The sequence below is a fragment of the Carassius auratus genome, chromosome 9, assembly GCF_003368295.1.
Source record: "Carassius auratus strain Wakin chromosome 9, ASM336829v1, whole genome shotgun sequence".
NCBI classification, from domain to species: Eukaryota; Metazoa; Chordata; class Actinopteri; order Cypriniformes; family Cyprinidae; genus Carassius; species Carassius auratus.
The window spans coordinates 33,305,826-33,327,587 of NC_039251.1; the positions used below are offsets into that span (position 1 = coordinate 33,305,826).

At 35.3% G+C, this 21,762-nt stretch overlaps 5 protein-coding genes across 5 annotated transcripts; all 5 read right to left on the reverse strand.

Moving 5' to 3' along the window:
* Window positions 1-318: 318 nt before the first annotated feature.
* hoxd9a (homeobox D9a) lies at window positions 319-2,337 on the reverse strand. The gene is made up of 2 exons (XM_026272647.1): window positions 1,072-2,337; window positions 319-740 (listed from the first exon to the last, which is right to left on the reverse strand). Exons 1-2 carry the CDS (start codon window positions 1,604-1,606, stop codon window positions 499-501), a joined length of 777 nt encoding a protein of 258 aa, XP_026128432.1. The 5' UTR covers window positions 1,607-2,337; the 3' UTR covers window positions 319-498.
* A 1,022-nt stretch (window positions 2,338-3,359) lies between these two features.
* hoxd10a (homeobox D10a) lies at window positions 3,360-6,414 on the reverse strand. The gene is made up of 2 exons (XM_026272646.1): window positions 4,794-6,414; window positions 3,360-4,134 (listed from the first exon to the last, which is right to left on the reverse strand). Exons 1-2 carry the CDS (start codon window positions 5,512-5,514, stop codon window positions 3,860-3,862), a joined length of 996 nt encoding a protein of 331 aa, XP_026128431.1. The 5' UTR covers window positions 5,515-6,414; the 3' UTR covers window positions 3,360-3,859.
* A 3,067-nt stretch (window positions 6,415-9,481) lies between these two features.
* Window positions 9,482-11,769, reverse strand: hoxd11a (homeobox D11a). The gene is made up of 2 exons (XM_026272649.1): window positions 10,992-11,769; window positions 9,482-10,212 (listed from the first exon to the last, which is right to left on the reverse strand). Exons 1-2 carry the CDS (start codon window positions 11,587-11,589, stop codon window positions 9,980-9,982), a joined length of 831 nt encoding a protein of 276 aa, XP_026128434.1. The 5' UTR covers window positions 11,590-11,769; the 3' UTR covers window positions 9,482-9,979.
* A 3,058-nt stretch (window positions 11,770-14,827) lies between these two features.
* On the reverse strand, window positions 14,828-16,730 carry hoxd12a (homeobox D12a). The gene is made up of 2 exons (XM_026272650.1): window positions 15,951-16,730; window positions 14,828-15,667 (listed from the first exon to the last, which is right to left on the reverse strand). Exons 1-2 carry the CDS (start codon window positions 16,510-16,512, stop codon window positions 15,429-15,431), a joined length of 801 nt encoding a protein of 266 aa, XP_026128435.1. The 5' UTR covers window positions 16,513-16,730; the 3' UTR covers window positions 14,828-15,428.
* Window positions 16,731-19,469: 2,739 nt separating this feature from the next.
* On the reverse strand, window positions 19,470-20,939 carry hoxd13a (homeobox D13a). Its single transcript, XM_026272651.1, is given in 3 exon segments — window positions 19,470-19,754; window positions 19,756-19,847; window positions 20,292-20,939. Coding segments are annotated over 3 exon segments (756 nt in total). The 5' UTR covers window positions 20,824-20,939; the 3' UTR covers window positions 19,470-19,622.
* Window positions 20,940-21,762: the final 823 nt, after the last annotated feature.

The window sequence follows — 21,762 nt, forward strand, 5'->3', positions numbered from 1 at the left end:
AAAAAGAAAAGAAATTACAAGCACAACAAATTATTAAATGTGGCTGCATGAAGATGAATAGCGGGTTTAGCATGCATTAACAGATTGAATGAACAGCACATTAAGAACTGAACATTAAGACATTTATTTTTATTTTATTAAAAAAAAATTATATATATTTTAATGAATTAATATATTTATTTTTTGTGGTAGGAATTTTATGAGTTAGGATAAGTAACTTCAGAATTTAACGAAACTGAATTCTCCGACCCTGAATGCAGTACTCCACCATGGTGCTGGGAAACAGATGTTAGGCGTTTTATGCCAAATATAACCCAGTTTATTGTGGAATATCCATTTATTTCGAGTAATTCAAATAATAACTATACACCAACAAACAGAAGATGACATTTGAACAAGTAAATTAAAATTTTAAATTTAAAAAAAAATCTATCCTAAACCTAGCATATTACAGGAGCGCGCATTAGCTTTTGAGCTGAGCCCGAAGCACACTGTTCACTAAGGATCTTTGCTGCTTCTCTCTCGGTTCATCTTCTTCATTTTCATTCTTCTGTTCTGAAACCAGATTTTAACCTGCCGCTCGGTTAAATTCAGGATTCGTGCAACTTCATAACGACGATCCCTCGTTAAATACATGTTATACAGGAACTCCTTCTCTAATTCCAGAGTCTGATATTTTGTGTAAGGGCAACGTTTCTTTCTTGTTGACCTCGCATGGATCCAGTTTGCTGCCGGGTTGCCTGAAAGAAAAAAGCACGTAAATAAGCTTTACTTCCACAACTGATTAGACCACTCATGCCAATATCAAAGATAACTTTTTGCTATATATCCATTAAAATATTGTAAAGTGAGTGTGAATGCAACAATTTTTTCTTATATATATATATATATATATATATATATATATATATATATATATATATATATATATATATATATATATATATATATATACTCACAGACAAATTTTTCGGCCCGTGGTAAGAGCTCAGACACTTTTATAGGTTTGTAAAACCTCCAGTTTAGGGCAGTTTGAAGGTTGTAAATCAAGGGGCAATTCATTTTACTTACTTGGGTCAAGTTGTTGTTTTTCGTCTTTAGGTTCACCGTGACTCGAAATATCATTTGTAACCGTTTCTTCAGTCGCTTGGTCTACGCTCTCGGACACAGCGCTGCAGCTGAACTCGGGAACCACGGGTGTCTCAGCTTCAAACGCCGCGCATTCAGTCCTTTTCGACGGTAAACTTTGAGTCTTTGTGCCGCTGTGCCGACTGCTGGAGTGGAGCCCCGATAGAGAGATATGGCTTGAGACTGGCTCTATCCAGGAGCGCACGTATCTGTTGTCCGAAAGATGGCTCTGGTGGACGTACGGATGGTAAAGTCCGGACACAGCAGCAGTAGATGGTTGGTGAACCGAGGTCCAGGACGCAGGGAACACGGCTGACTTTGGAGCGAAGCTGCACGAGGAGAAGTCCGCATTTTCCGCCACACCTGACGGCCTCACTGTGTGTGAGCCCTGGACATAACGCGCTCCGTACACATCCTCCGTGTCGTGCCCCATAATAGAGTCCACATAATAGCTACTGAGAGCTGAACTACCCGACATTTTTGGATCCCTTCGAACGCATATAAAACGTTACTCTGTTTCCGAGACCTTGCCTCTGGACAATCATAGTATTTTTGCTGCCTTCATCTCCAGTGATTGGTTACATGAATCACGTGATCATATTTACTAATACAGAGAGTAAATCAGTCCGCTGATAACGGTATGCTTGATTTGTACTACTAAAAAATAAGATAAGAAACAATTTTCATCTTAACTTAGCTGTATTGGTATTCTGCATTCAACCTGTATTTATTTTATTTGATTTTTTTAACAAGTTCATATTAATGCATCCATTTATTTCAGTGCCCAGCCCTCGCCACTGATAGCTAAGCAGACGATTCCAGCAGCGTAAAATCTTGCAAAATATCGTCATAAGATATGTCATACTCTAGCCTTGTAAAGTTTTTATAGAGTTCCGAGTTGCAAGTCCTCGTAAAATAAATGTAATAACATGCTGTAAAACAACGAACCACAGCAGCCTCACAGATTCTCATATTTTATAAACGCTCCTCGCTGCTTTAGTGTTAAGATCTGCAATTCAGTTGTTGTAAGTTTTATACTGGCTGTAAGGTGTTGTATGATTGACACAGGAAGTAATATTTGTGTATATTTTCGGTACGTATTGAAAAGCGAGTCATAGTATTTTATGTGCATCAATAAAAATGTTATGAGGTGCATTTGATTATGTATTAATGTTCCCTTAATAAAAAAGACTCTTGGCATTTCAAAGTGTCTTGACCCACGTGTCTATCATTAAATAATAATAATAATAATAATAATAATAATAATAATAATAATAATAATAATAATAATAATAATAATAATAAATATGGGAATATCCTCGTCTTTTTTTAGATAATATACACTTCGAACAATGAATAAGGTGGCGACAACTATGTGGGATAACTGATGGTCATAAAGCGGATGTTGCTACGTCACATTACTATAAAATAACAAAAAGGTCCAAGAAAGAGTATATCATTTGTGTAAAGAGAGGTTAAACATAGCCTAATTCATTCCATATGTCTTCCTTATTGTGGAAAATAATCTGAGTGGTAAAATGTTGTTTGCAATATGGTAAAATTTGTCGAAATGTTGTCACTTAGAGCTCAGCTGTTACAGTTTTGGTCAAAATGATAATCTGCGTTCCCATCTGTGGTCACACAGGCATCTGAGCATGTGCCTATAGAGACGTGTGGCTTTGTGTTTGTTTATATGCACATTAGAAAGTGTGTGGTCAATGCTATAGAAAGGAAAATGTAGAACATTAATATATATTTATCATCTTAAAACAAGATACGAAAATAAGTATTTGGTCTCTTTTGAACAGAAATCTGAGCAAATGAAGTTGATATTTGATCCATGCATAGTAGTTACATTTTCGTAAATGTTTTCATTTCTTTTCTGGGCATACAGGAACTAAGAACTTTTAGTTCTAAGTCACTTTTTTATTTGAATTTGTATTGTATGTTAATTTAAAGAATGAACGAGCACGTTAGTTTTCCAAGGCTTTTTCGTCGATCAAAACATTTAAATAGTTTTGGACCTTTTCATAACAATGGAATAAAAAAAGTACAAAAATGACATAAATTCAGACCCAGACACGGACTGTATTTTAACATAAGATCATATTTTTAAATGATTTTGTTTTGCTCACATATTTAACATAGGTAGTACTATTGGGAAATGTAATATGGTCTTGATTAAACTGTGGTTTAGAAACGTTTTTATACAAATTGTACAACAAACATTATTATGACATAATGAATTTATTAGTCAATTGACCACATGCCACAAACATGCACTGATACATACACATTTAAACATCTATTATACAGAAACCTTTATACGTAATGATTTCAGATAAATGTATGTTTTCACTGGAGAAAGAATGGGTACCCTTTACTTTCAAATGTGCTTTAATGTCCGTTTTAGCGCAAATGTTTCTGCGACATTTTTTATCTGTCCCTTCTGAAATGAAACCGCTCGTAACAATCTGTTTCCATCTTATTATATAAGTTAAGACCTCACACCAGTTTTATACCCTGCGAAACATACTGAAATACACAAGGCTTCACATTTCAAATGCAATCAAAGATGTAGCAACAAATGACAACGATTTAGCAACCATCACAACATTGGAACGTGAAAGTAGCCAAAATAATGCACCCTGCCCTCGGGTCAACATTATACAGGAGAACACAGACGGACCGAAACGGGAGGTAAGTTCTTGAAATGCTCTTGTTTTCATGCTCACGAAAAAGTGAGATTGGATGTGAGTTCACGAATACGATTTTCTCTGCTCATCTTCTTGAGTTTCATCCTGCGGTTTTGGAACCAGATTTTCACTTGTCTGTCAGTGAGGTTGACGCTTTTGCTTATCTCTAGACGGCGCTCCCGAGTCAGGTACATGTTGAATAAAAACTCTTTTTCTAATTCCAAGGTCTGGTGTTTCGTGTACGGACACCTTTTTTTCCTTCCACTCTTCGCGGTTAACCAGTTGCTCGTGGGTGTGTCGTTTTTAGACTCTGCAAAACAAAAATAAATGAGGGAAATTAAGACACTGTTTTTGCATGAAAAAAATAGAAAGAGTATTCTTGCTAAAACAGTTATCATAATCAAACCTATGCCTACAGTGCATTATAATGAATGTAGCCTACTGAGTCTAAATAATAGCCCATGTGGCCTCGCTTGGTCCTTGGTCCGTACTTCTACTGAATTGTTGTGTTAATTTTATTTTTTATTTTTTTCAGTTAACAATAAGTTTTAATAAGCTAAATAACCCCTTATAACAATGCATTTTTTATAGCCTACAATTACCAGAAATATGATTTTGTCAAGCTATAGCCTATTAACAATGTTGCAGTTAGTAACAAATATATGGCAATGAATGGTTGCTACATTGAAAGTACATTCATTTCGTGCTGAATGGATAAAGCTGCAAACACATTTCAACGAGACAATACTGCTTATATTGAACAAAGATTGTCAAGTCACTTGCAACAAAAGGTATTTGATGTTAAGGCGCCCTCGCAGCGCTGTTTCCTGTTAAGGCTTTTACTGCAACCTGAGTAAGACTCCCATTAAACATTACGACTTTCGGGTTGTTTGTGTTTTATATTGGGTTTTATGATGCCGGAGCGTTCGCATTACACCAAGACGCGATTAATCCGTTTATTGTACCCACCTTTGCCTTCTCTGTGTGGCAATTCAGGGCTGGAGACAGACGCCTCAGTTGAGCAGTTCTTCTCCTCCAGCGTGCTGACTTTGGGCTCCGGAGTCTGTGCAGGGGAAGAGCTCCTTGTGTCCCGATCGAGCGGAAGCTTCTTTTCCACCTCGACAAAGGGCGTTGACTGCGCCTTTGGAGTCACCCTGTTCAGCTGCATTAACGTAGTGCTCGGGCTCATCGTCTCGCTGTCATAGTCCAGGTTTTTCGCCGTCGCATAAGTCTGACTTAGTCTAAAATATCCAGGGACAGGAATCTCGGGACTATCAACGGAACATGTTTCGGAAATCAGGTTGGAGTACGCGGGTATCTCGGACGAACTGACCTTTGCTCTCTTGTCGGAGTACATACAACAGTTCGTTTCTTCTTTTATGCTTTGTGAAAATGTGCAGGTGGACATCTGGTTGAGCGGTTGATCTAATCGACAGGACCTGCTTGGATCTGCCCAGTTATCAGTTTGAGGTATATACGAGTGGACGTTCATGCCCATGTTTTGGTGGTTTACTTCCCCCCGTTTGCCAAGAGACGGCAGGAGTCCACAGGTTTGCATTCCATAGGTTCCCATTTCTGCAGTGGCTGGCATGTACATGTTACTGCTGGAATAAAAATCTGTTCTGCACGCCCCTATCAAGGAATCTACCAAAAACGTGTTTGCAGCAGGAGAGCTGTTGGGAAAGGACATTTTGGAGAGTATTTTTTTTTTTAAGAAGCAGAGAAGTGTCCCCTGTAAGCTGACATATCTAGCAAAACAATCCCTGTACAACCCAAAGAGTCTCTCTGCAACCACATGACACTCTCACCAATGAAATTTGAAAATGGCCTTGAGACGCAGGCTCTTCCCCGTCACGTGGGCGCACTGACACGGTTTGAAGTTTTAGACGTGGTCAACAGCGACACCTAGAACAAGGACTTGAAATTGGTTCCAAGACGGGCAAAATAACATTGTTAAATACATTTTCAGAATACCATATACAATTAAGACAAAATGTGACGAAATTTGACTAAAATACACTTCTGATAAAAGTGCAAGGACCAGGAAAATAAATGAGAGAATTCAACACAGTCTACTTTGTATTTACTTTAACTCCAAGGTCAAGAGAAGAAATGTCGGCAGACACCGCAGAAGGAATTTCTCGTAGTTCACATTTTCAGCAGGCAAAATACTGAGAACGAAACCGAACAAAATGAGGCGTCGGACCCAAACACCGCTAACTGGATGAAGGGTGAAAAGCAACATTGTGATTTCTTATTTTCTTTGTTTGACTTTATAATCCATATTCTATTCTACACCATGGATGTTGCCTGTTTGCAGTCAGGCCGTTTTATCATAAGCAAAGGAAATTCAAATGTGATAACTATATAATAATTCGTGTAATACCATGTGTGTTATTTGCTGTTATTTTCTAAATGAAATTAAATAAACATTTTACTTGTTAAATAACAATTGAATGTTAGCCAGACTGTGTGTTATATCACGTTATCATTCACATTATCATTATAAAGATGTAAGGAAGGCTGTTTCTATAGCATACCAAATTATAGCGGAAGTCAAAGGTTTTAATTAATTTTCATCTTTGCGCAAGTAATGCAGTTCTTATAAATGTTCAGATTGAAGAGGGTTTTTATAAATCAATTTATACGATCGTGTCTTGTAATATATATATATATATATATATATATATATATATATATATATATATATATATATATATATATATATATATATATTTACACACACACACATAAAACGCATAAACACTATGGTTTAAAAAAAAATTCACTCACTCAGCAAAAACATGTTAGATGCTACAATAAAAAAAAATACTGTCAAACGATGCACACTAATATTCGTTAAGACTATATATGCAAATATGTCTGCAGAATTAAACAGCATCTACAAAGGTTTTCAAATGATCTCAGAAATTGACACAATGAAAATGTGCACATAATTAAATGCTATCTTTATATGCTGTTGAATTAATCATCGGCAGTGTGTATATTGTCACAAAGCAGTAATATTGTCCTTATATAGTATACATAAAAACTAAAATGTAAAATAGCTCTACGGAGTTATGAACTTGTTTATATAGAAATCTTAACATAATTTTAAATTACGGAATAGTCACGGCAAATTCCTTACATCATTTTAATAAAACATTAAAAGCACGCATACACGCGCTAAATACGTGGGTTTCCATACACTGAAGTAAATCGTAAACACTATCCGTTTCCCCAAATAATTAATGCAAACAAATACAGAATCACTGCAGAGAACTGACGTGACACCAGAGGACTGACACCAAGCCGGTACACAATTTTCATATTTGGAAGTATACTGTTTTGTTGATCACACATGTCAAATAGGCCGACAAATATAAAAAATTGATAATTTATCTCGGCTTTCAAATTAAAAGATAAATACATTTTTACTCATGTACTCTCTAGTAAATAGTGCAGGCTATGATTTTTCGACAAAGGTTTTGTCTAGGCTTTTTAAATTGTTGGTTAATAAATGTTGAGTAATAAATAGATGAAATGAATAAAAATAGACCTACGATTAATAAGAGGATGCCATAGAGATGCGTACAGTTTAACAATTACCTAAATATAGTGGACTGCTGCTACGCTATGCTAAAATCCATACATCATTAGAAGTATTACATTTCATTTATTTTTCCAGTGTACACGCAAATCTGCCGTCTCCCAAAGAACGGCTTACAAAATATATTATAAAACTAAAAGCTTAGGAAGACCTTAAAAATATGCTACGTTGTAATGGGCTATGCTTGCAATATAACGTAACGACAACAACAACAACAAACCAACAAGAACAATCATACTAGTTATAATAGTTTTAATAATAAGGTTCTATTTATGTATGATCTTCTTTATTGAACGGATAGAGAAAAGGCGTGTAAAAGGCAATGAGACTAGGCAGATGTATACAGAAATTGTCTTCCCAATAAATAAATCCAACGTATACAACTAAAATATATTTGCTGGGTTTTCCGTTTATTTCTCTCTCTCTCTCTCTCTCTTTCTCTCTATGTTATTTTGAAATATAATGAAGCAGCATGAATCTAATTAAGGATAGAATTGAATAGCAATAATGACGTATTGCCTTTAACAGTACGCGGGCGTAAAAACATTAAATTAGATCACATAACTCCGCTCAAGATCATAGTCATTGTTTTTGAGAACAGCTACACTTGGATTACACATAGCACCAGGTCAAATCATTGCTGTAAGTCCGCCCTCTCGTGGCTTCGAGCAGTATCAACAAAATGTAAATAAACTAAGGGATGTCTAACATTCCTTATTATGACAGGAAATAAATTACAAAACACACAACATTTAATAACTTGGATATGTGGTACACACAGCTAAAACAATTAGCAAACTCATATCTAGGGGGAAAAATAGCTCGTATATTTCTGCGTAGCACTACAGAACTCAGATTTGCTTTTCCATTCTGCTTCCACAGAGTAGTCGCTTCTTAAATATATGTCTACTGATGAGATAATAATCAACAAACAATGTATTCACCAAGAGTCTTTTGTAATCGTTTTGGTTGTTTAAGCATAGTCTTAAGAATACACCACCGAAACACTCGCAGCCTTATTGAGGAGGTGATATGATTGTATATATATATATATATATATATATATATATATATATATATATATATATATATATATATATATATATATATATATTTTTTTTTTTTTTTTTTTTTTTTTTTTTTTACATGGGTTTATATTCACGTAGCCAAACGGCGTCTATGTGTAGTTGTCTGTAGTATTTAACCTAGTAAGAGGTAGGTCTATCTGTATGGAGGCCTTTAAAGGCAGGTCGTTGTTGCCAGTGGAGCGAGTGGATGCAGCGGCCATATTGGACCGTGCTGCACTGCGGCGCCTCTGAGAGGGCGTAGTTTTTCAAAGAGAACCTCAAAAAGGCGCCTTTACTTATTCAAAAAGGTTAAGGGTGAAGACCTTGACATTTGAGAAGTTCAAATGCAATAATTCATTTTAAGTTTTACATTTGTTGACGACATCTAACTCTCTAAACCACTACGGAAAAGCCAATTGCTGTGAGTATTATCGTGCTACATTTGTCATAAATCGGCCCGGTTAAGCTTATAGAAGTGCGGTGATGTGTAGTGCGCTGGATTGTAATTCGAGGATTTCAAGACACTTTTTTTAAACTTTTATTTTATCACAATCTAAGTGCACATCTTTCTAGACAGAAAAACAAAACATCTGCACCCTTTGTGTTTCAGGGCAAAGTCGCAGTAGAAGTGGATAGTGGGTCCAATAGCCCCAATTTAATTTACTGCCCACAGTTTATTGTACTGTCTAGACTGTTCAAGGTTTAGTAAATAGCCTAAGTGTAAAACAACATACAAGGAAGGGAATTAGTCAAAGACCTAAAGTTACCATTGAAAATAGTCCTCTCTCAACCTCACGTTCTTCCATCCTGTGTAATGATTAAAAACATATAGTATTCGTCTGAAAAATAATAAGGCGAACACTAAGAAATGCAACTCTGTTAAATAACTTGAATGTTATTTAATAACAAATAACTGTTAAATAAGAAATTTTGTGGTTGACTTAGACGCGCACCATCACACACAAGAGGCGTAACAGTAATAGATGGAAATATGGTGTATTTTTTATTTATTCAATACATAGATACATTACATGCTTCAAACGAATAAATGCATACACAGTTCTACCTCAATGTAATTACGTACTGATTTAATGTAACCAAACGTATTGCTGCTTATGCAGAACTTGAATGTATTTCATGGAACTTCATGGAACAATTCAAAACACAATAAATAAATACAAATACAAAGCTACTGCATTTCAGTGGCATTAACACAGAGTATGAAGAGATTGTCGAGGTACCTATCTGTTCCTGATAACTCATAATTTCCGTCATCGCGAATACACTGTTGTAGATCATTTGTGCAGAATTTGAATGGCAGATCTCATTAATTTTTGATAGCAAATATTTTGCATAGTTTTAAAATACAGAGTTGACGTGAAAAAAACCCAGGTGTCCGACGAATGGATGATGTCCCACAATTATGCCATAATAGAATATCCATCGTTTCAGCGTCTCATCGGTCAATATCATGGCTTTCAGAACAATGGATTTCCAGTGAAATACTGGAGACGATCCCGGTTCAACTTTTTCTCTTTCATCCTTCGGTTCTGGAACCAAATCTTCACTTGTCGGTCTGTAAGGCTGAGCATTCTGGACAACTGCAGACGTTTCTCTTTGTTTATGTAAACATTGAAAAAGAATTCTCGTTCAAGTTCTCGGATCTGGTATTTCGAATATGGGCATCTCTTTTTTCTGGACTTTGTTGCACCTACAAAGAGAAAGGTAACATTACAATGATTACATTAAAATAATTTTGAAGTCTAACTCGCTTGCAATACAACTGCAGATACGTCAGGAGATAACATTAAAAGTTCGAGTCAATTCGATACTTCAGATGGGCTACTAATGCAATGCCTAAACCGTTTTCACAATAACTGTTCTATTGTGTAATTCACATTGCAGTTACAAAAACGTGATTATGTATACATAAACTTTAAAACAACACAAGCTCTGACACATGAAATACACTCAAGCATGCAAGCGGCCCACACACTCAAGCACACACACACACATACGCGCGAGAACATCGAAAATCATGCACGCAAGCGCACACGAGTAATTAGATTAAAGTGTTTCTCTTCTAAGTTAAAATATTTTGTGATATAAGTAATTACCACTGAATCAAGCAATAAGCCGAATGTTTTTAAAACCTTTTGCTCTTTCACGATTCTTATCAAAACGATAATTTATATCTTTGCAGCAATTTAACCGCGAAAATATATAGGCTAGGCTATATATATATATATATATATATATATATATATATATATATATATATATATATATATATATATATATATATATATATATATATATATATATATATATAATGATCCGACGAAAGCGCCTCCACATCGTAAAGATTTTTACAACAGCAAAGAGAATCTTACTAGCTACATAAAAACTTTTGCATGCTTATAAAGCCGCACATAAAAGCTAACCGATAAAGTAATGTGAAGTGAATCGCCGTTAAAAGCGTGGACCTACTTGAGTCGCTGTTCTTTTCTTCGTCGCAGGTTGATATTGAGGATTCCTCCTCCATGGTTTCGGTGGGGTTTCGTTTGGTCTGCTCCGCGCTGTCTGTAGACACATTGCATGCAGCATCTCCGGGGACACTCGTATCTGGCTTTTGTTTGGACTGCTCAGGGTTGGGCTTCTCAGAGTTAACAGACTCAAAAAACTGATCAAATCCTTGTGGAAGCACCCCATTTTGGCCGACGTTGGTGAAGAAATTGCACGAGGAGTTAGTACCACCGTGATGGCTATACATGGAATCGTTCTTAAAAATCATTTCCGCTCTGTTTGATGACTGCAGGAGATCTCGGTGCATTATTTCCTCAGTTGAATAGTACGAAGCGTAATTGCCCCTGTAATGCCATTTGCTCGGATGATCCAGTCCATAGTCCCTGAAAGTCACTTCACGAACAGGTTGGACTTGCGCTAGGTTGGAGGAATAGGGAAAATTGACTTGACACGCTGTAGTTTGGGGTAAAAACGATGAGACCGACGAAAAATCAGGAGCAGAAACATAGTACGGTAAATACATATTAGATGCACAGTTGCTGCGATCCTCGTAGTCCGTCATTGCTCGCTTTAGTCTTAGAGGAAAAATCGTCTGCTTGACTGTTAAACTTTGCCCATCTATTGCACCATATGCGTGTGGATAGGACACGCGAGGAAGAAAAAATCGGAAACGTACGCTGACGTGCAATTCATCTTGATCGATTCTTGAGGTAATTGTGTCATGTGATCCGGTAAAAAAAAAAAAAAAAAAAAAAAAAAAAAAAAAAAATTACCATATATCAATATCAGTCATTAAGTAAGCGGCTCATAGGTAACCGCATGGAGAAGGTCATTGGTTGGCTACATTTTTTAAACTCCCTTGTTGTTTTCCCAGTGTGCACTACAAGGCATTAGTAAACAATCACAGAAAATAAAATAAAACATTAAATATTTCGTTTAAAATCATACAATAGTAATAAAGTACCTGTATTACAACGTTAAGTAATCTATTTCCAACGCACCATGTTAAGTTGGACTATTCAGTTGCTTTATTTTAAGATTTTCCTAGGTTTCCCAACCTCTTACCACCACGGCCGAAAGAAAACTTCGACGACTGATGCAAAACTGCAATGTTTTAACCTCTTTCTTTCCCGATACTCGTTAACTGAGACTATCATGCATTATGATCAAAATTCACTGTACATTTTTAAACACATGGTTTATATGCAAGTTTCTGAAGCTGTAATATACTCTTTTAAGAAAATTCCTGGAAAGTCCATATTGTGTTCTACCTTGGGTTATACATATAAGGCATATAAAAGACTGAAAAAGACAGAGTGGAAAAAAATAAGTAGGAAAAATGTAGGAGCCAACAAAAAGGTAATGCATTTCATCAAATAGTTATCAGTCGTGATGCCAGTGAAAACATTTTCTGATTATTCTGCACAGTCTACAGAAAGTAAAAATTAAGTCACAGTGTAAACGGTATACAAGAAAGCTTTTCCAAAAACGGCAAAGTGCAATATAAAGCTAGTAAAGCGTAATAACATTTTCAACTGTACCTTTCTTTTTAGCGTGAAGTAAAATCTCCATTTATGTCTGATAATGTATTCCAGTAGCCACGATTTAAATGAAATTCCTTGACGCAGTGATTGAAAGGGAGAACAGGAAGAGATACACAGATTCACACTGCCAAGTACAAAACAACTGTTCTGGCTTTGAACGTCTGTGGTCTGAGACAATGCGCAGCCGGCAATCACCATCAGCCGCCAACCAAATCATTTTATTGCACAAGCAAAAGGATGTGCTTTGGTGTAGTGTCCTGGTTGGAGGTAAAAAGTGACTTGTATATTCCTACCGAGAGCCTACAGAAAAAGTTCAACTTTAAAGTTTTTTTCCCCCCTCCGATATATACACATCTCATATATATATATATATACAAAGTTGGTGTTAAGCTTATAAAACAAATAAACAAACAAAGTAGTTACGTTGTTTTTGTACTGACTTGTACTGGTTTTATTAAAAAAAATGTATTATTATTATTTATTATTTAATCTGCATATCTTCCTGTAGTGACTAATACAGATAATAATGTGTTTTATTGTTAAATTGTCGCACGGCCTCTATATTTACAATGAATAAACATTCCATAATAAATAAACGAATAAATAAATCTGATTTAGTTTTAACAGATGTTAAAGTTCATGTTCGAGTAAATAGCAAGATAGCTGAATCTCGCAGTGAAGTTTTTAACGAAATCTTGTACGATCCATAATTAAGAGTTTTTTTTTTTTTTTTTCATGTGCTACTCCTTTGTTCTGGGTAGAACCCAAAGTGTAAGAGCACAGCAAGTGAAAGGTCTGTTTAACAGTCGATGTGAAGTCCAAAGATTTTTCAACACCAAATACAAAAATTTTCGCAATAATGTAAACCTGTACTGAGCGTTAGCGCATCAAATTAATTATAATGTTGTTTGGTCTTATGGCCTTATTTTTGCAAAATCGTATATATATATATATATATATATATATATATATATATATATATATATATATATATATATATATATATATATGTGTGTGTGTGTGTGTGTGTGTGTGTGTGTGTGTGTGTGTGTGTGTGTGTGTGTGGGCATGTTTTTGTGTCATATCAGGACACAACTCTGTATAATGACATGGGTATGACACAGGTATTACAAGGAGAGGGTGTGTTATGAGGACATGACCCATGTCCCCATTTTTCAAGATGCTTATAAACCATAAATCATTTTTGGAGAAAGTAAAAATGCACAACGTTTGTGTGTGTGTGATTTCTATATTTGTCTTCATTTGACAATATCGGTCACTAACTTGACCTTAACTTTGTATTGGCGCCCCCAGTTACTACAGTGGTCGAAAAACGTCTGGCAGTGATCTCAAGAAAATTTCATTCCATTTGTTTCTTGTCCTGTCTTTCAACACAGTTCGGTCTTTATCGCATTTAAAGGGAATTGTCAAGACAATTTGGACCAAAATTAACTATGTAATATTTGTAGTAATACTGGATAATATTAATGAAATAATATACTGGTAGTAATATACTTACATTTGGTGACACAAAATGGTGATTACATTCTGTGCAATCATGATTTTAAGTTGCGAAGAATAATAACCACTTTACAATGTAACTACAAAGGCCTACATTATGTGTGTGTGTGTGTGTGTTTGTGTGTGTGTACACCTTTTGTTTTACTATAATGGTACCACATTGTTTACCAATATATATTGCAGAAAAACAGTGTGAGTACATTACGTGTGGATTGGAAAGATGGCGTTGAACATTGTCCATATGCCACTAGTTTGCCATAGTGATATTAAAATATCTATCTTTATATATCAACTGATGGTACCACTGATTTTCCTGTTCCATATACTCTTTCAAAATGAATAGTTATTCCAATTAATAATTAGCAAGTTTATTTACGGGCGCAATGTGAACAAACTATTTGAAGCAAACAAAAAATAGTTAAAATAATAAGGTTGTATTAAATATCTACAAAAGGAAATACTAGTAGCTACGAAATTAATTGTTTAGCCGTTCAATCTTTTTTTACCTATACACCCTTACCGCATAGTTACAGCACTTAGTTAGTTCGTTCAAATTCAGTTTAATTCAATAAGATATAATTTCAGAAAATATAAAATGATGGCGATTCATAGAATACAGATATTCGCACTCGGTGTTTGTATATTAGCATAAACGAACTTGAGCTTGGACTAGAGGCACCACTGCTTTTTAGAAGAGCATTTTAGAATCACCCATCGAATTAAACCAGACAAACATCGCACAAGAAGCAGATGTTTAATGTAATGCAGAATTTACAGAACACTGAATAAATATTACACGTAACACTTTTGGTTAAAATACAACAAAACTTACATTTTTAGATCGGAAGATACTAATCAGGTTTCATCAAAATTACTAAAGGTTGGAATGTCTGACTGCAGTTAGCTGTTAGCTGCCCAGTGTACTTTTAAATGACGCCAGAATGTATGATATGAACCCAATATACACATGACGTGCCTACTCTAATTTTTGCTGCGGTTTTAAACAACAAAATCTTTTTTTAGACTATATATAGCAAGCTAGCATTACCACTTTGGAATTAGCGTTTTTCTACCAAAAACATACATCCAGACATATACAAATACAGTGACTTCATGGCTAATACATATAAATGTCAAATGTAATTATTCCATAGTTTATTCAGTTTTATTATATTCTATTTTATATTAAATTACATTTCATAGTTTTTTTGGAGATTATCGTTTCCAGATAGAAGGGCTTGCATCTCCGTCATAAAAGTCACTTTGTATAAATGATGCCACCACCTAAAAAACAAACAAATCCTAGACTATTATTATAATGAAAGAAAGAAAAGAGTTAGTAAACAATAAAGGTATGCTCGCGCATCATAAGTCTCTTTTTCTTCATCCTGCGGTTCTGAAACCAGATTTTCACTTGCTGATCACTCAGTTCCAATCTTTCAGAAAGCTCCTTTCGTTTCTGTCGGTTTATAAATTCATTCATCATAAACTCGTTCTCCAGTTCGGCTAACTGTGTCTTCGTGTAAGGTTTCCTCTTTTTTCTTGATCTCACCTGTGAGGGACACCACGGCAGTCCTGGGAAAAATAGAGAGAAAAATATTAACCATTCAATACTTATTCGATGTTAACCCTTAAAAACACAACTGTCATTTATACTTAATCGTGGGGCATGCTTAATTATTATTATTCTTTGCATTTTATCCTGTCTGAAAACAAACTTGTGTTGAAAAGTTAAGCGTGGAAAACTCGATGTCTGAAACAGCTTGCCTATAACTGAATAAAGCAAACGGTTTTATAACATCACACATACAAAGACCACAGAGTAAAATCCACTGAAATCAAGGAAGAAGTTGTGTACCATCGGAGAAGGCTGATCTAATAGTCGGGGTGTCCAGTGATGGCTGCATTTGAGCGATGGAGCTGACAGACTGCTTTGAAGCATCAGTCACTGGCTGGTCAATGAAGTTAAGTTCATTCTGTGCAAGCCTGTTCTGCTGTCGCCTTTCCAAGTTTGAAACTTCGTTGCTGGCGGAGTCAGAAGTGAGTCTCTGTTCACTCGCGTAAGATGCATTAGGTCGTCCAGGCTCCTCTGATTTGTGGCTGACATCTTGGAAGTAGTACCTCCCGGATTCCTCCAGTGAGCCCTTCTTGTGAGTGTTGAGGCTAGCGCTCACAGCGGCTGAACTGCTAAAGAACGGCTGAGAGTAGCCACTGTAGGCGCGGCTCTGGGTCGGAGTAGTGCACGAACTTGGAGAAGTCCACGGGAGCGAGCACAGCTCTCTTCTACCATAGGACATCTGCGAAAGCCCAGATAGATGGACTCCATTGCCTCGCAAGTTTTGGAGATACAGGGAGTCGGAAGAGTGAAAATTCAAAAGAGGAGCAACATACCCAGAACTAAGAAGATTGTGCTCGCACATTTCTGACGAGCTTTCCCGAACGCTTCTTAAAACCGTTTTTAGAAACCCCTAAAGAATACTAGCAAGGTAATTGTTGATTTGTTAATGCATCATCACGTGTTATGCAAAGTCAAATGTTTGGTCACGCCCATGTGACGGTCGTGCTGCAAAGTCAGAAATAGGCATTGCATAAAAAGCATATAAAATAGCAAACAGCATTTGAAAACATCACAGTTCAGTTTCCGGTCTAATATATATATATATATATATATATATATATATATATATATATATATATATATATATATATATATATATATATAGGCCTATAGTAAAAGAGGTTTAGGTAATGCATGATTCTCTATTTTTGTAAATTATTTATTGTACAAGCAAATGTATAAAATAACAAATATAGAAAACAATAGAAAAAAAATCTGCATAAGAATACAAATAACATCTGCATAAAATGATACCGTTTATTAATAATGAAGGCTATGCTACAGAAAGTAAGATTACTGGTGCTTTTGGCTTGCTTATGGGGAAATATGCATTTGGATGTGTAAAACTGCATTACTAATATATATATATATATATATATATATATATATATATATATATATATATATATATATATATATATATATATATATATATATATATATATATATTAGTAATGCAGTTTTACATATGACATATATATATGTATGTGTGTATGTATAACACACATACACACACACACACTGGTTTGGCTACATAGTCAAAAACTGCGTTCGTGTTTTATTAAGTAAACAGGGGTTTAAAAAACATTAGGCTCACAAACACATGCTTAAAAAAATCTTTAAATCTTTTCTGTGCAATAGTCTATTACAATTTTGATAGAGTATTATCTATAAAAAATAAAAATCCCTTTCTATTTTGCCTGAAAAAAATAATAATTTCCTTACAGAGTGGCGATATCTTAACTCGATTCATTCATTTCAATCTATATATTTAAAATAAGGTTTAGGTAAAGCACGATTCATTATTTATATTCTGTAAAATATAGAAAGTGCAAAAAAAAAAAAAAAAAAACAGCTCTTACATAAACATTTAAGTCGGTTGTCTTGAGATGCCCAGCTATTGGCGCAAGAAATTAAACATTAGCCTACTTTAGATGCCGGGTTCTCTTTGTAATCTGTCCGTCACATTTGACACTGTAGGAAACACAAGTTATATTTAATACTTATAATTTTATACTTACCTTCAAAGATTTTTCCAGATGATCCAAAACACGGTTTTAAGAATGTGCACATACACGCACGTGCAAGCAAAATGACTATTGTAAACAGGCAGTTTCCGGAAAGAGTGGAGACAGTACAACCTCCCACATTTTACGGGTCCAGTAAATTCAAGAAAACCTTTAAAGTCGGATAGCTTTAGAAAGTCACATGCTGTTGGCAAAGACAACACAGAAGACCAGAATCATTTGTTCAACCTTAAAAAAACTAAAATGTGTATATGAAAATGATATTGTACATCAGTATAGTTCAAGGTCAAAGTCCAGACGCGGATTTACCAAAAACAAGTCCAAGTGCATTTAAAAACCACAGTAAACCCGTTTGTCATAGTCTAAATTTAATTTACAATTTGTCCCAAACAACCAGACAGACAATTTGATGAAAAGCTTCGCTTATAAAAGCTGAAAACAGCGTGACAGAGAACTATAAACATTTTCTTTAAAATGATACTGAGCCGTTGTTAAACCCTCGCATGAATTTGCCAGCTATTCAGCAAAACGTAAAACCGCTGCGAGTTGCCATGAGAGTCCCCAGGGGAAGTATTTTCTGACCAACAAATATAGGCTAACTTAATATAACTTTTTAGCTCAATTTTTTTTTTTTTTTTTTTTTGCCACTGCATGTTACATATTTATTCATACCTTAAAGTGCCATATTTTCTATTAAATGATCAAAGCTTCTAAATTAATTGTCAGAATGGTTTGCTTTTAATGCAGACATGTATTTGGGCTTAAAGGTAAGGCACACAGTAACCGGTAGGTGGCGATGCAGGTTCATGAATTGGTGGCCAGTTTTATTCACGAGACCTCTTGAAGTCAAGGTCTAGTCTGACAAAACGTCTCAAGGTCAGTGAGAAGACCCAGTTTAAAACCTGTTAACGTTTTGAATAATGCAATTCTATTTGAAAGGAAACAAAAAGGTTTGTGTTGTGTAGATATTTCTCTTGTCTTTTTTTGATTTTCAAAGATTTTCAGTGAATCTTTAAATAATCAGCCAAACACTTAAACAATTATAAGTGGGCTGATTTAGCAAAATAATAACCGTGTATGGATATTTCACTTAAATATTGTATCTAAAACTTTACTCTTCACATTTATCACGTTTACGCAAAAGCTGTCGCTTTTATCCAAAGCGACTTCGAGGACATTTGAGGCATAGCTTACATTTTACCAGAAGCCTATGAGTTCCCATTTATTCATGTTTAAAATACATTTACAGACCGCTGCAGGTCTAAACAATTCGTACTACTGAAATTCATGAATGTTTCTCAAAGTAGGGCTACATAAAAATGCGGGTCTATTAGCTGTTAAAAATTAAATTCAAGCAGTTGAATACACGACTGTAAAGCGCTTTGGGTGTACAGCAATACACCGTAAAACTCTATATAAATGCATTATTGATTCATTCAGTAGCTTTGCAATTGCAATAAATAAATTAAAACACTTGAATAACTTTATGATTGAATTTCCAAGCTATTACTCGGTGCTTCGTAGAACCCAGCCTCAGTCTTTCAACACATTAACTTTTAGTCGCTCGGATCTCTTAAATCAACATTATGCTCGATATATATTAGCGTCAAAGTTACAGATCCGTCCACAAATAATACTATACAAGACTAAGCACTCCACTCACATGAAACGAAAATTCCTGAAAGGAAAGATCAGTGGCCTGGCTTATGGTGTAGAAACAACTAATGGCAATTGTTTAACAATACTTAAATTATATATATAAAAAAAAAAAAAAAAACTGTGAGGAAAACCCCCCAAATGAATGAAAAAATAACATATGGCTAAACTCTAAACTATATAAATATAAATCAGCATATGCACGAGTAAACCTTTAATAGGTTTAAAATTAAATGCAGATATTAGGTCTCTTCTTATCATTGATCCGGCGATTTTGAAACCCTATTATTACTTGTCTCTCAGACAGGTTTGTATAAAAAGCGATCAGTCGTCTCTTTTCCTTTGTAATGAACGTAGTTGTTGGTGTATTCCCGCTCGAGCTCTTTCAGTTGCAATTTTGTGTAAGGAACCCGCTTCTTTCTCCCGCGCGGACAGAATGAACCCCCTGTTCCCTCTTAGGAAATACAAATCATTATAATCATAAGGCTGCCTTTTGTTAAAAGATCTTTTTATTATTCCAGGAGTAACAATGATGTAACATTTGCAATTTACCTTAAACAGCCTTTTAAAGAAAGAGCTTCCAATAATATAAATGTTAACATTAATTTAATAAAAAAATAAAAAAATAAATAGCGTCTTGTAAATTTCCATCCAAAGAAAGCCAGGTAAAAATTAGAAATATTAAAAATAATAATAAAAAACACAATTTACTTAACAGGGAACGTTTTTTATTTTTGTCCTGATTTATTTCGTCGGACATAGCCTGTACTTATTATTTCTTTTAATAATTATTTTAACTACTTTAATACGGTCATGATCGTGGCATTTAATAAGGCGGTGTCAAAACTAATGAAGAGAGGCGAGGAGTGATTCACAGTGCAGATCTCACAAGTTTTACCTGTTAATGATGGCTTCCAGAAATGCTGGCTCTGCGTCTGGTCTTTGGAGCAATAAAGTTGACTGCTGCAATTGTTTGACCACTTCCACGGCGGGTGGTCTTCCATCGTCAAACACGTCTCATGTCTGGAATCTCCGGCCATTGTTTTATGAACTACAGGTAAATCAAAATACACAGGGTAGGAACCTGTGTAACTTTGGTAAAAAGCGACCTCCTTAAGCCAGCCATAGTCCACGGGTTTACTGGCAGACTGTCCATTTGCATTCTGTTTTACAACACTAGACGGAAACACGGCGTTCTGTGAAACTTTGCAACCATAACAACTTACGAGACGACATCCAAAAGTGACTGAGGAGCTTGTGCCAATGTTGGCTGGAAAAGAAACGTAAGGAGTGAGAGACTCAGCGCTCGTCGAAGTCGGTCGCTCCGCCGTGGAGAACACCGGAGTTTCTGCCGCTGACCGGCTTGAGTGCGCCCTGAAGGCAGACGGGTAAACATTTCTCAACTCCTCATTTAACCCCCTTGCTTCCATATTTACTTGCAAACAAAATATATAATGCTTTGCAATTTAACACATAGTATTTTATGAGCTCAAATCCAAGAAAACTGTGCAGAGAGAACAATCTCCATTTATAAATAGCTTTTATGTTTATTTTCCGGAATAATTACGTTGGTCAGATAACCTGGTACCTGATTGGATAGTTGTCACCATGTGACATGCAAATAGTTAAGCTGAATTTGGACAACACCACAGTGTAGTTTTCACTTGTCTATGAGTGAACATAGTTTAAGGTAGTTAAATCAGGGGAATAAGCATGGTTAAACAACTTTTTTATTTGGTTTCGCATTTATTTGATATATTTTACAATTATTCAATCACAATCAAAGCTTTTAGCTTAGGCAGCACAGCAGTGGATGTCTCATTAGACATTAGCCATAATTTAAATTTAATTTGAATGTCAGAATGTACTGCTATCATATTTTTAATACACTAGGTGGCTCAGAAATGTGTGCATGTTTTTGTGACATATCAGGACACTACTCTGTATAATGACATGGGTATGACACAGGTATTACAAGGAGAGGGTGACTTATGAGGACATAACCCATGTCCCCATTTTTTCAAAACGCTTATAAATCATACAGAATTAGTTTTTTTGAGAAAGTAAAAATGCACAAAGTTTCCTGTGAGGGTTAGGGTCAGGTGTAGGGTAGGGCCAAAGAATATACAGTTTGTACAGTATGAAAACCTTCACGCTTATGGGATGAACCCACTTTTACAAAAAAAAAAAAAAGAAAAAAAAAGTGTGTATGTGTTTAAAACGATGTTGTTAATGGAGGAAAATGCCTGTTGCAACACATAAATTATGTATTGAATTGAATTAAACAAGTCTTTATGAAGAATGTAGTAAAACTAAGTGTACGTGTAATTTTGTGGTTAGGAGTTTGTCTTCTTATGATGCTCTTTAGG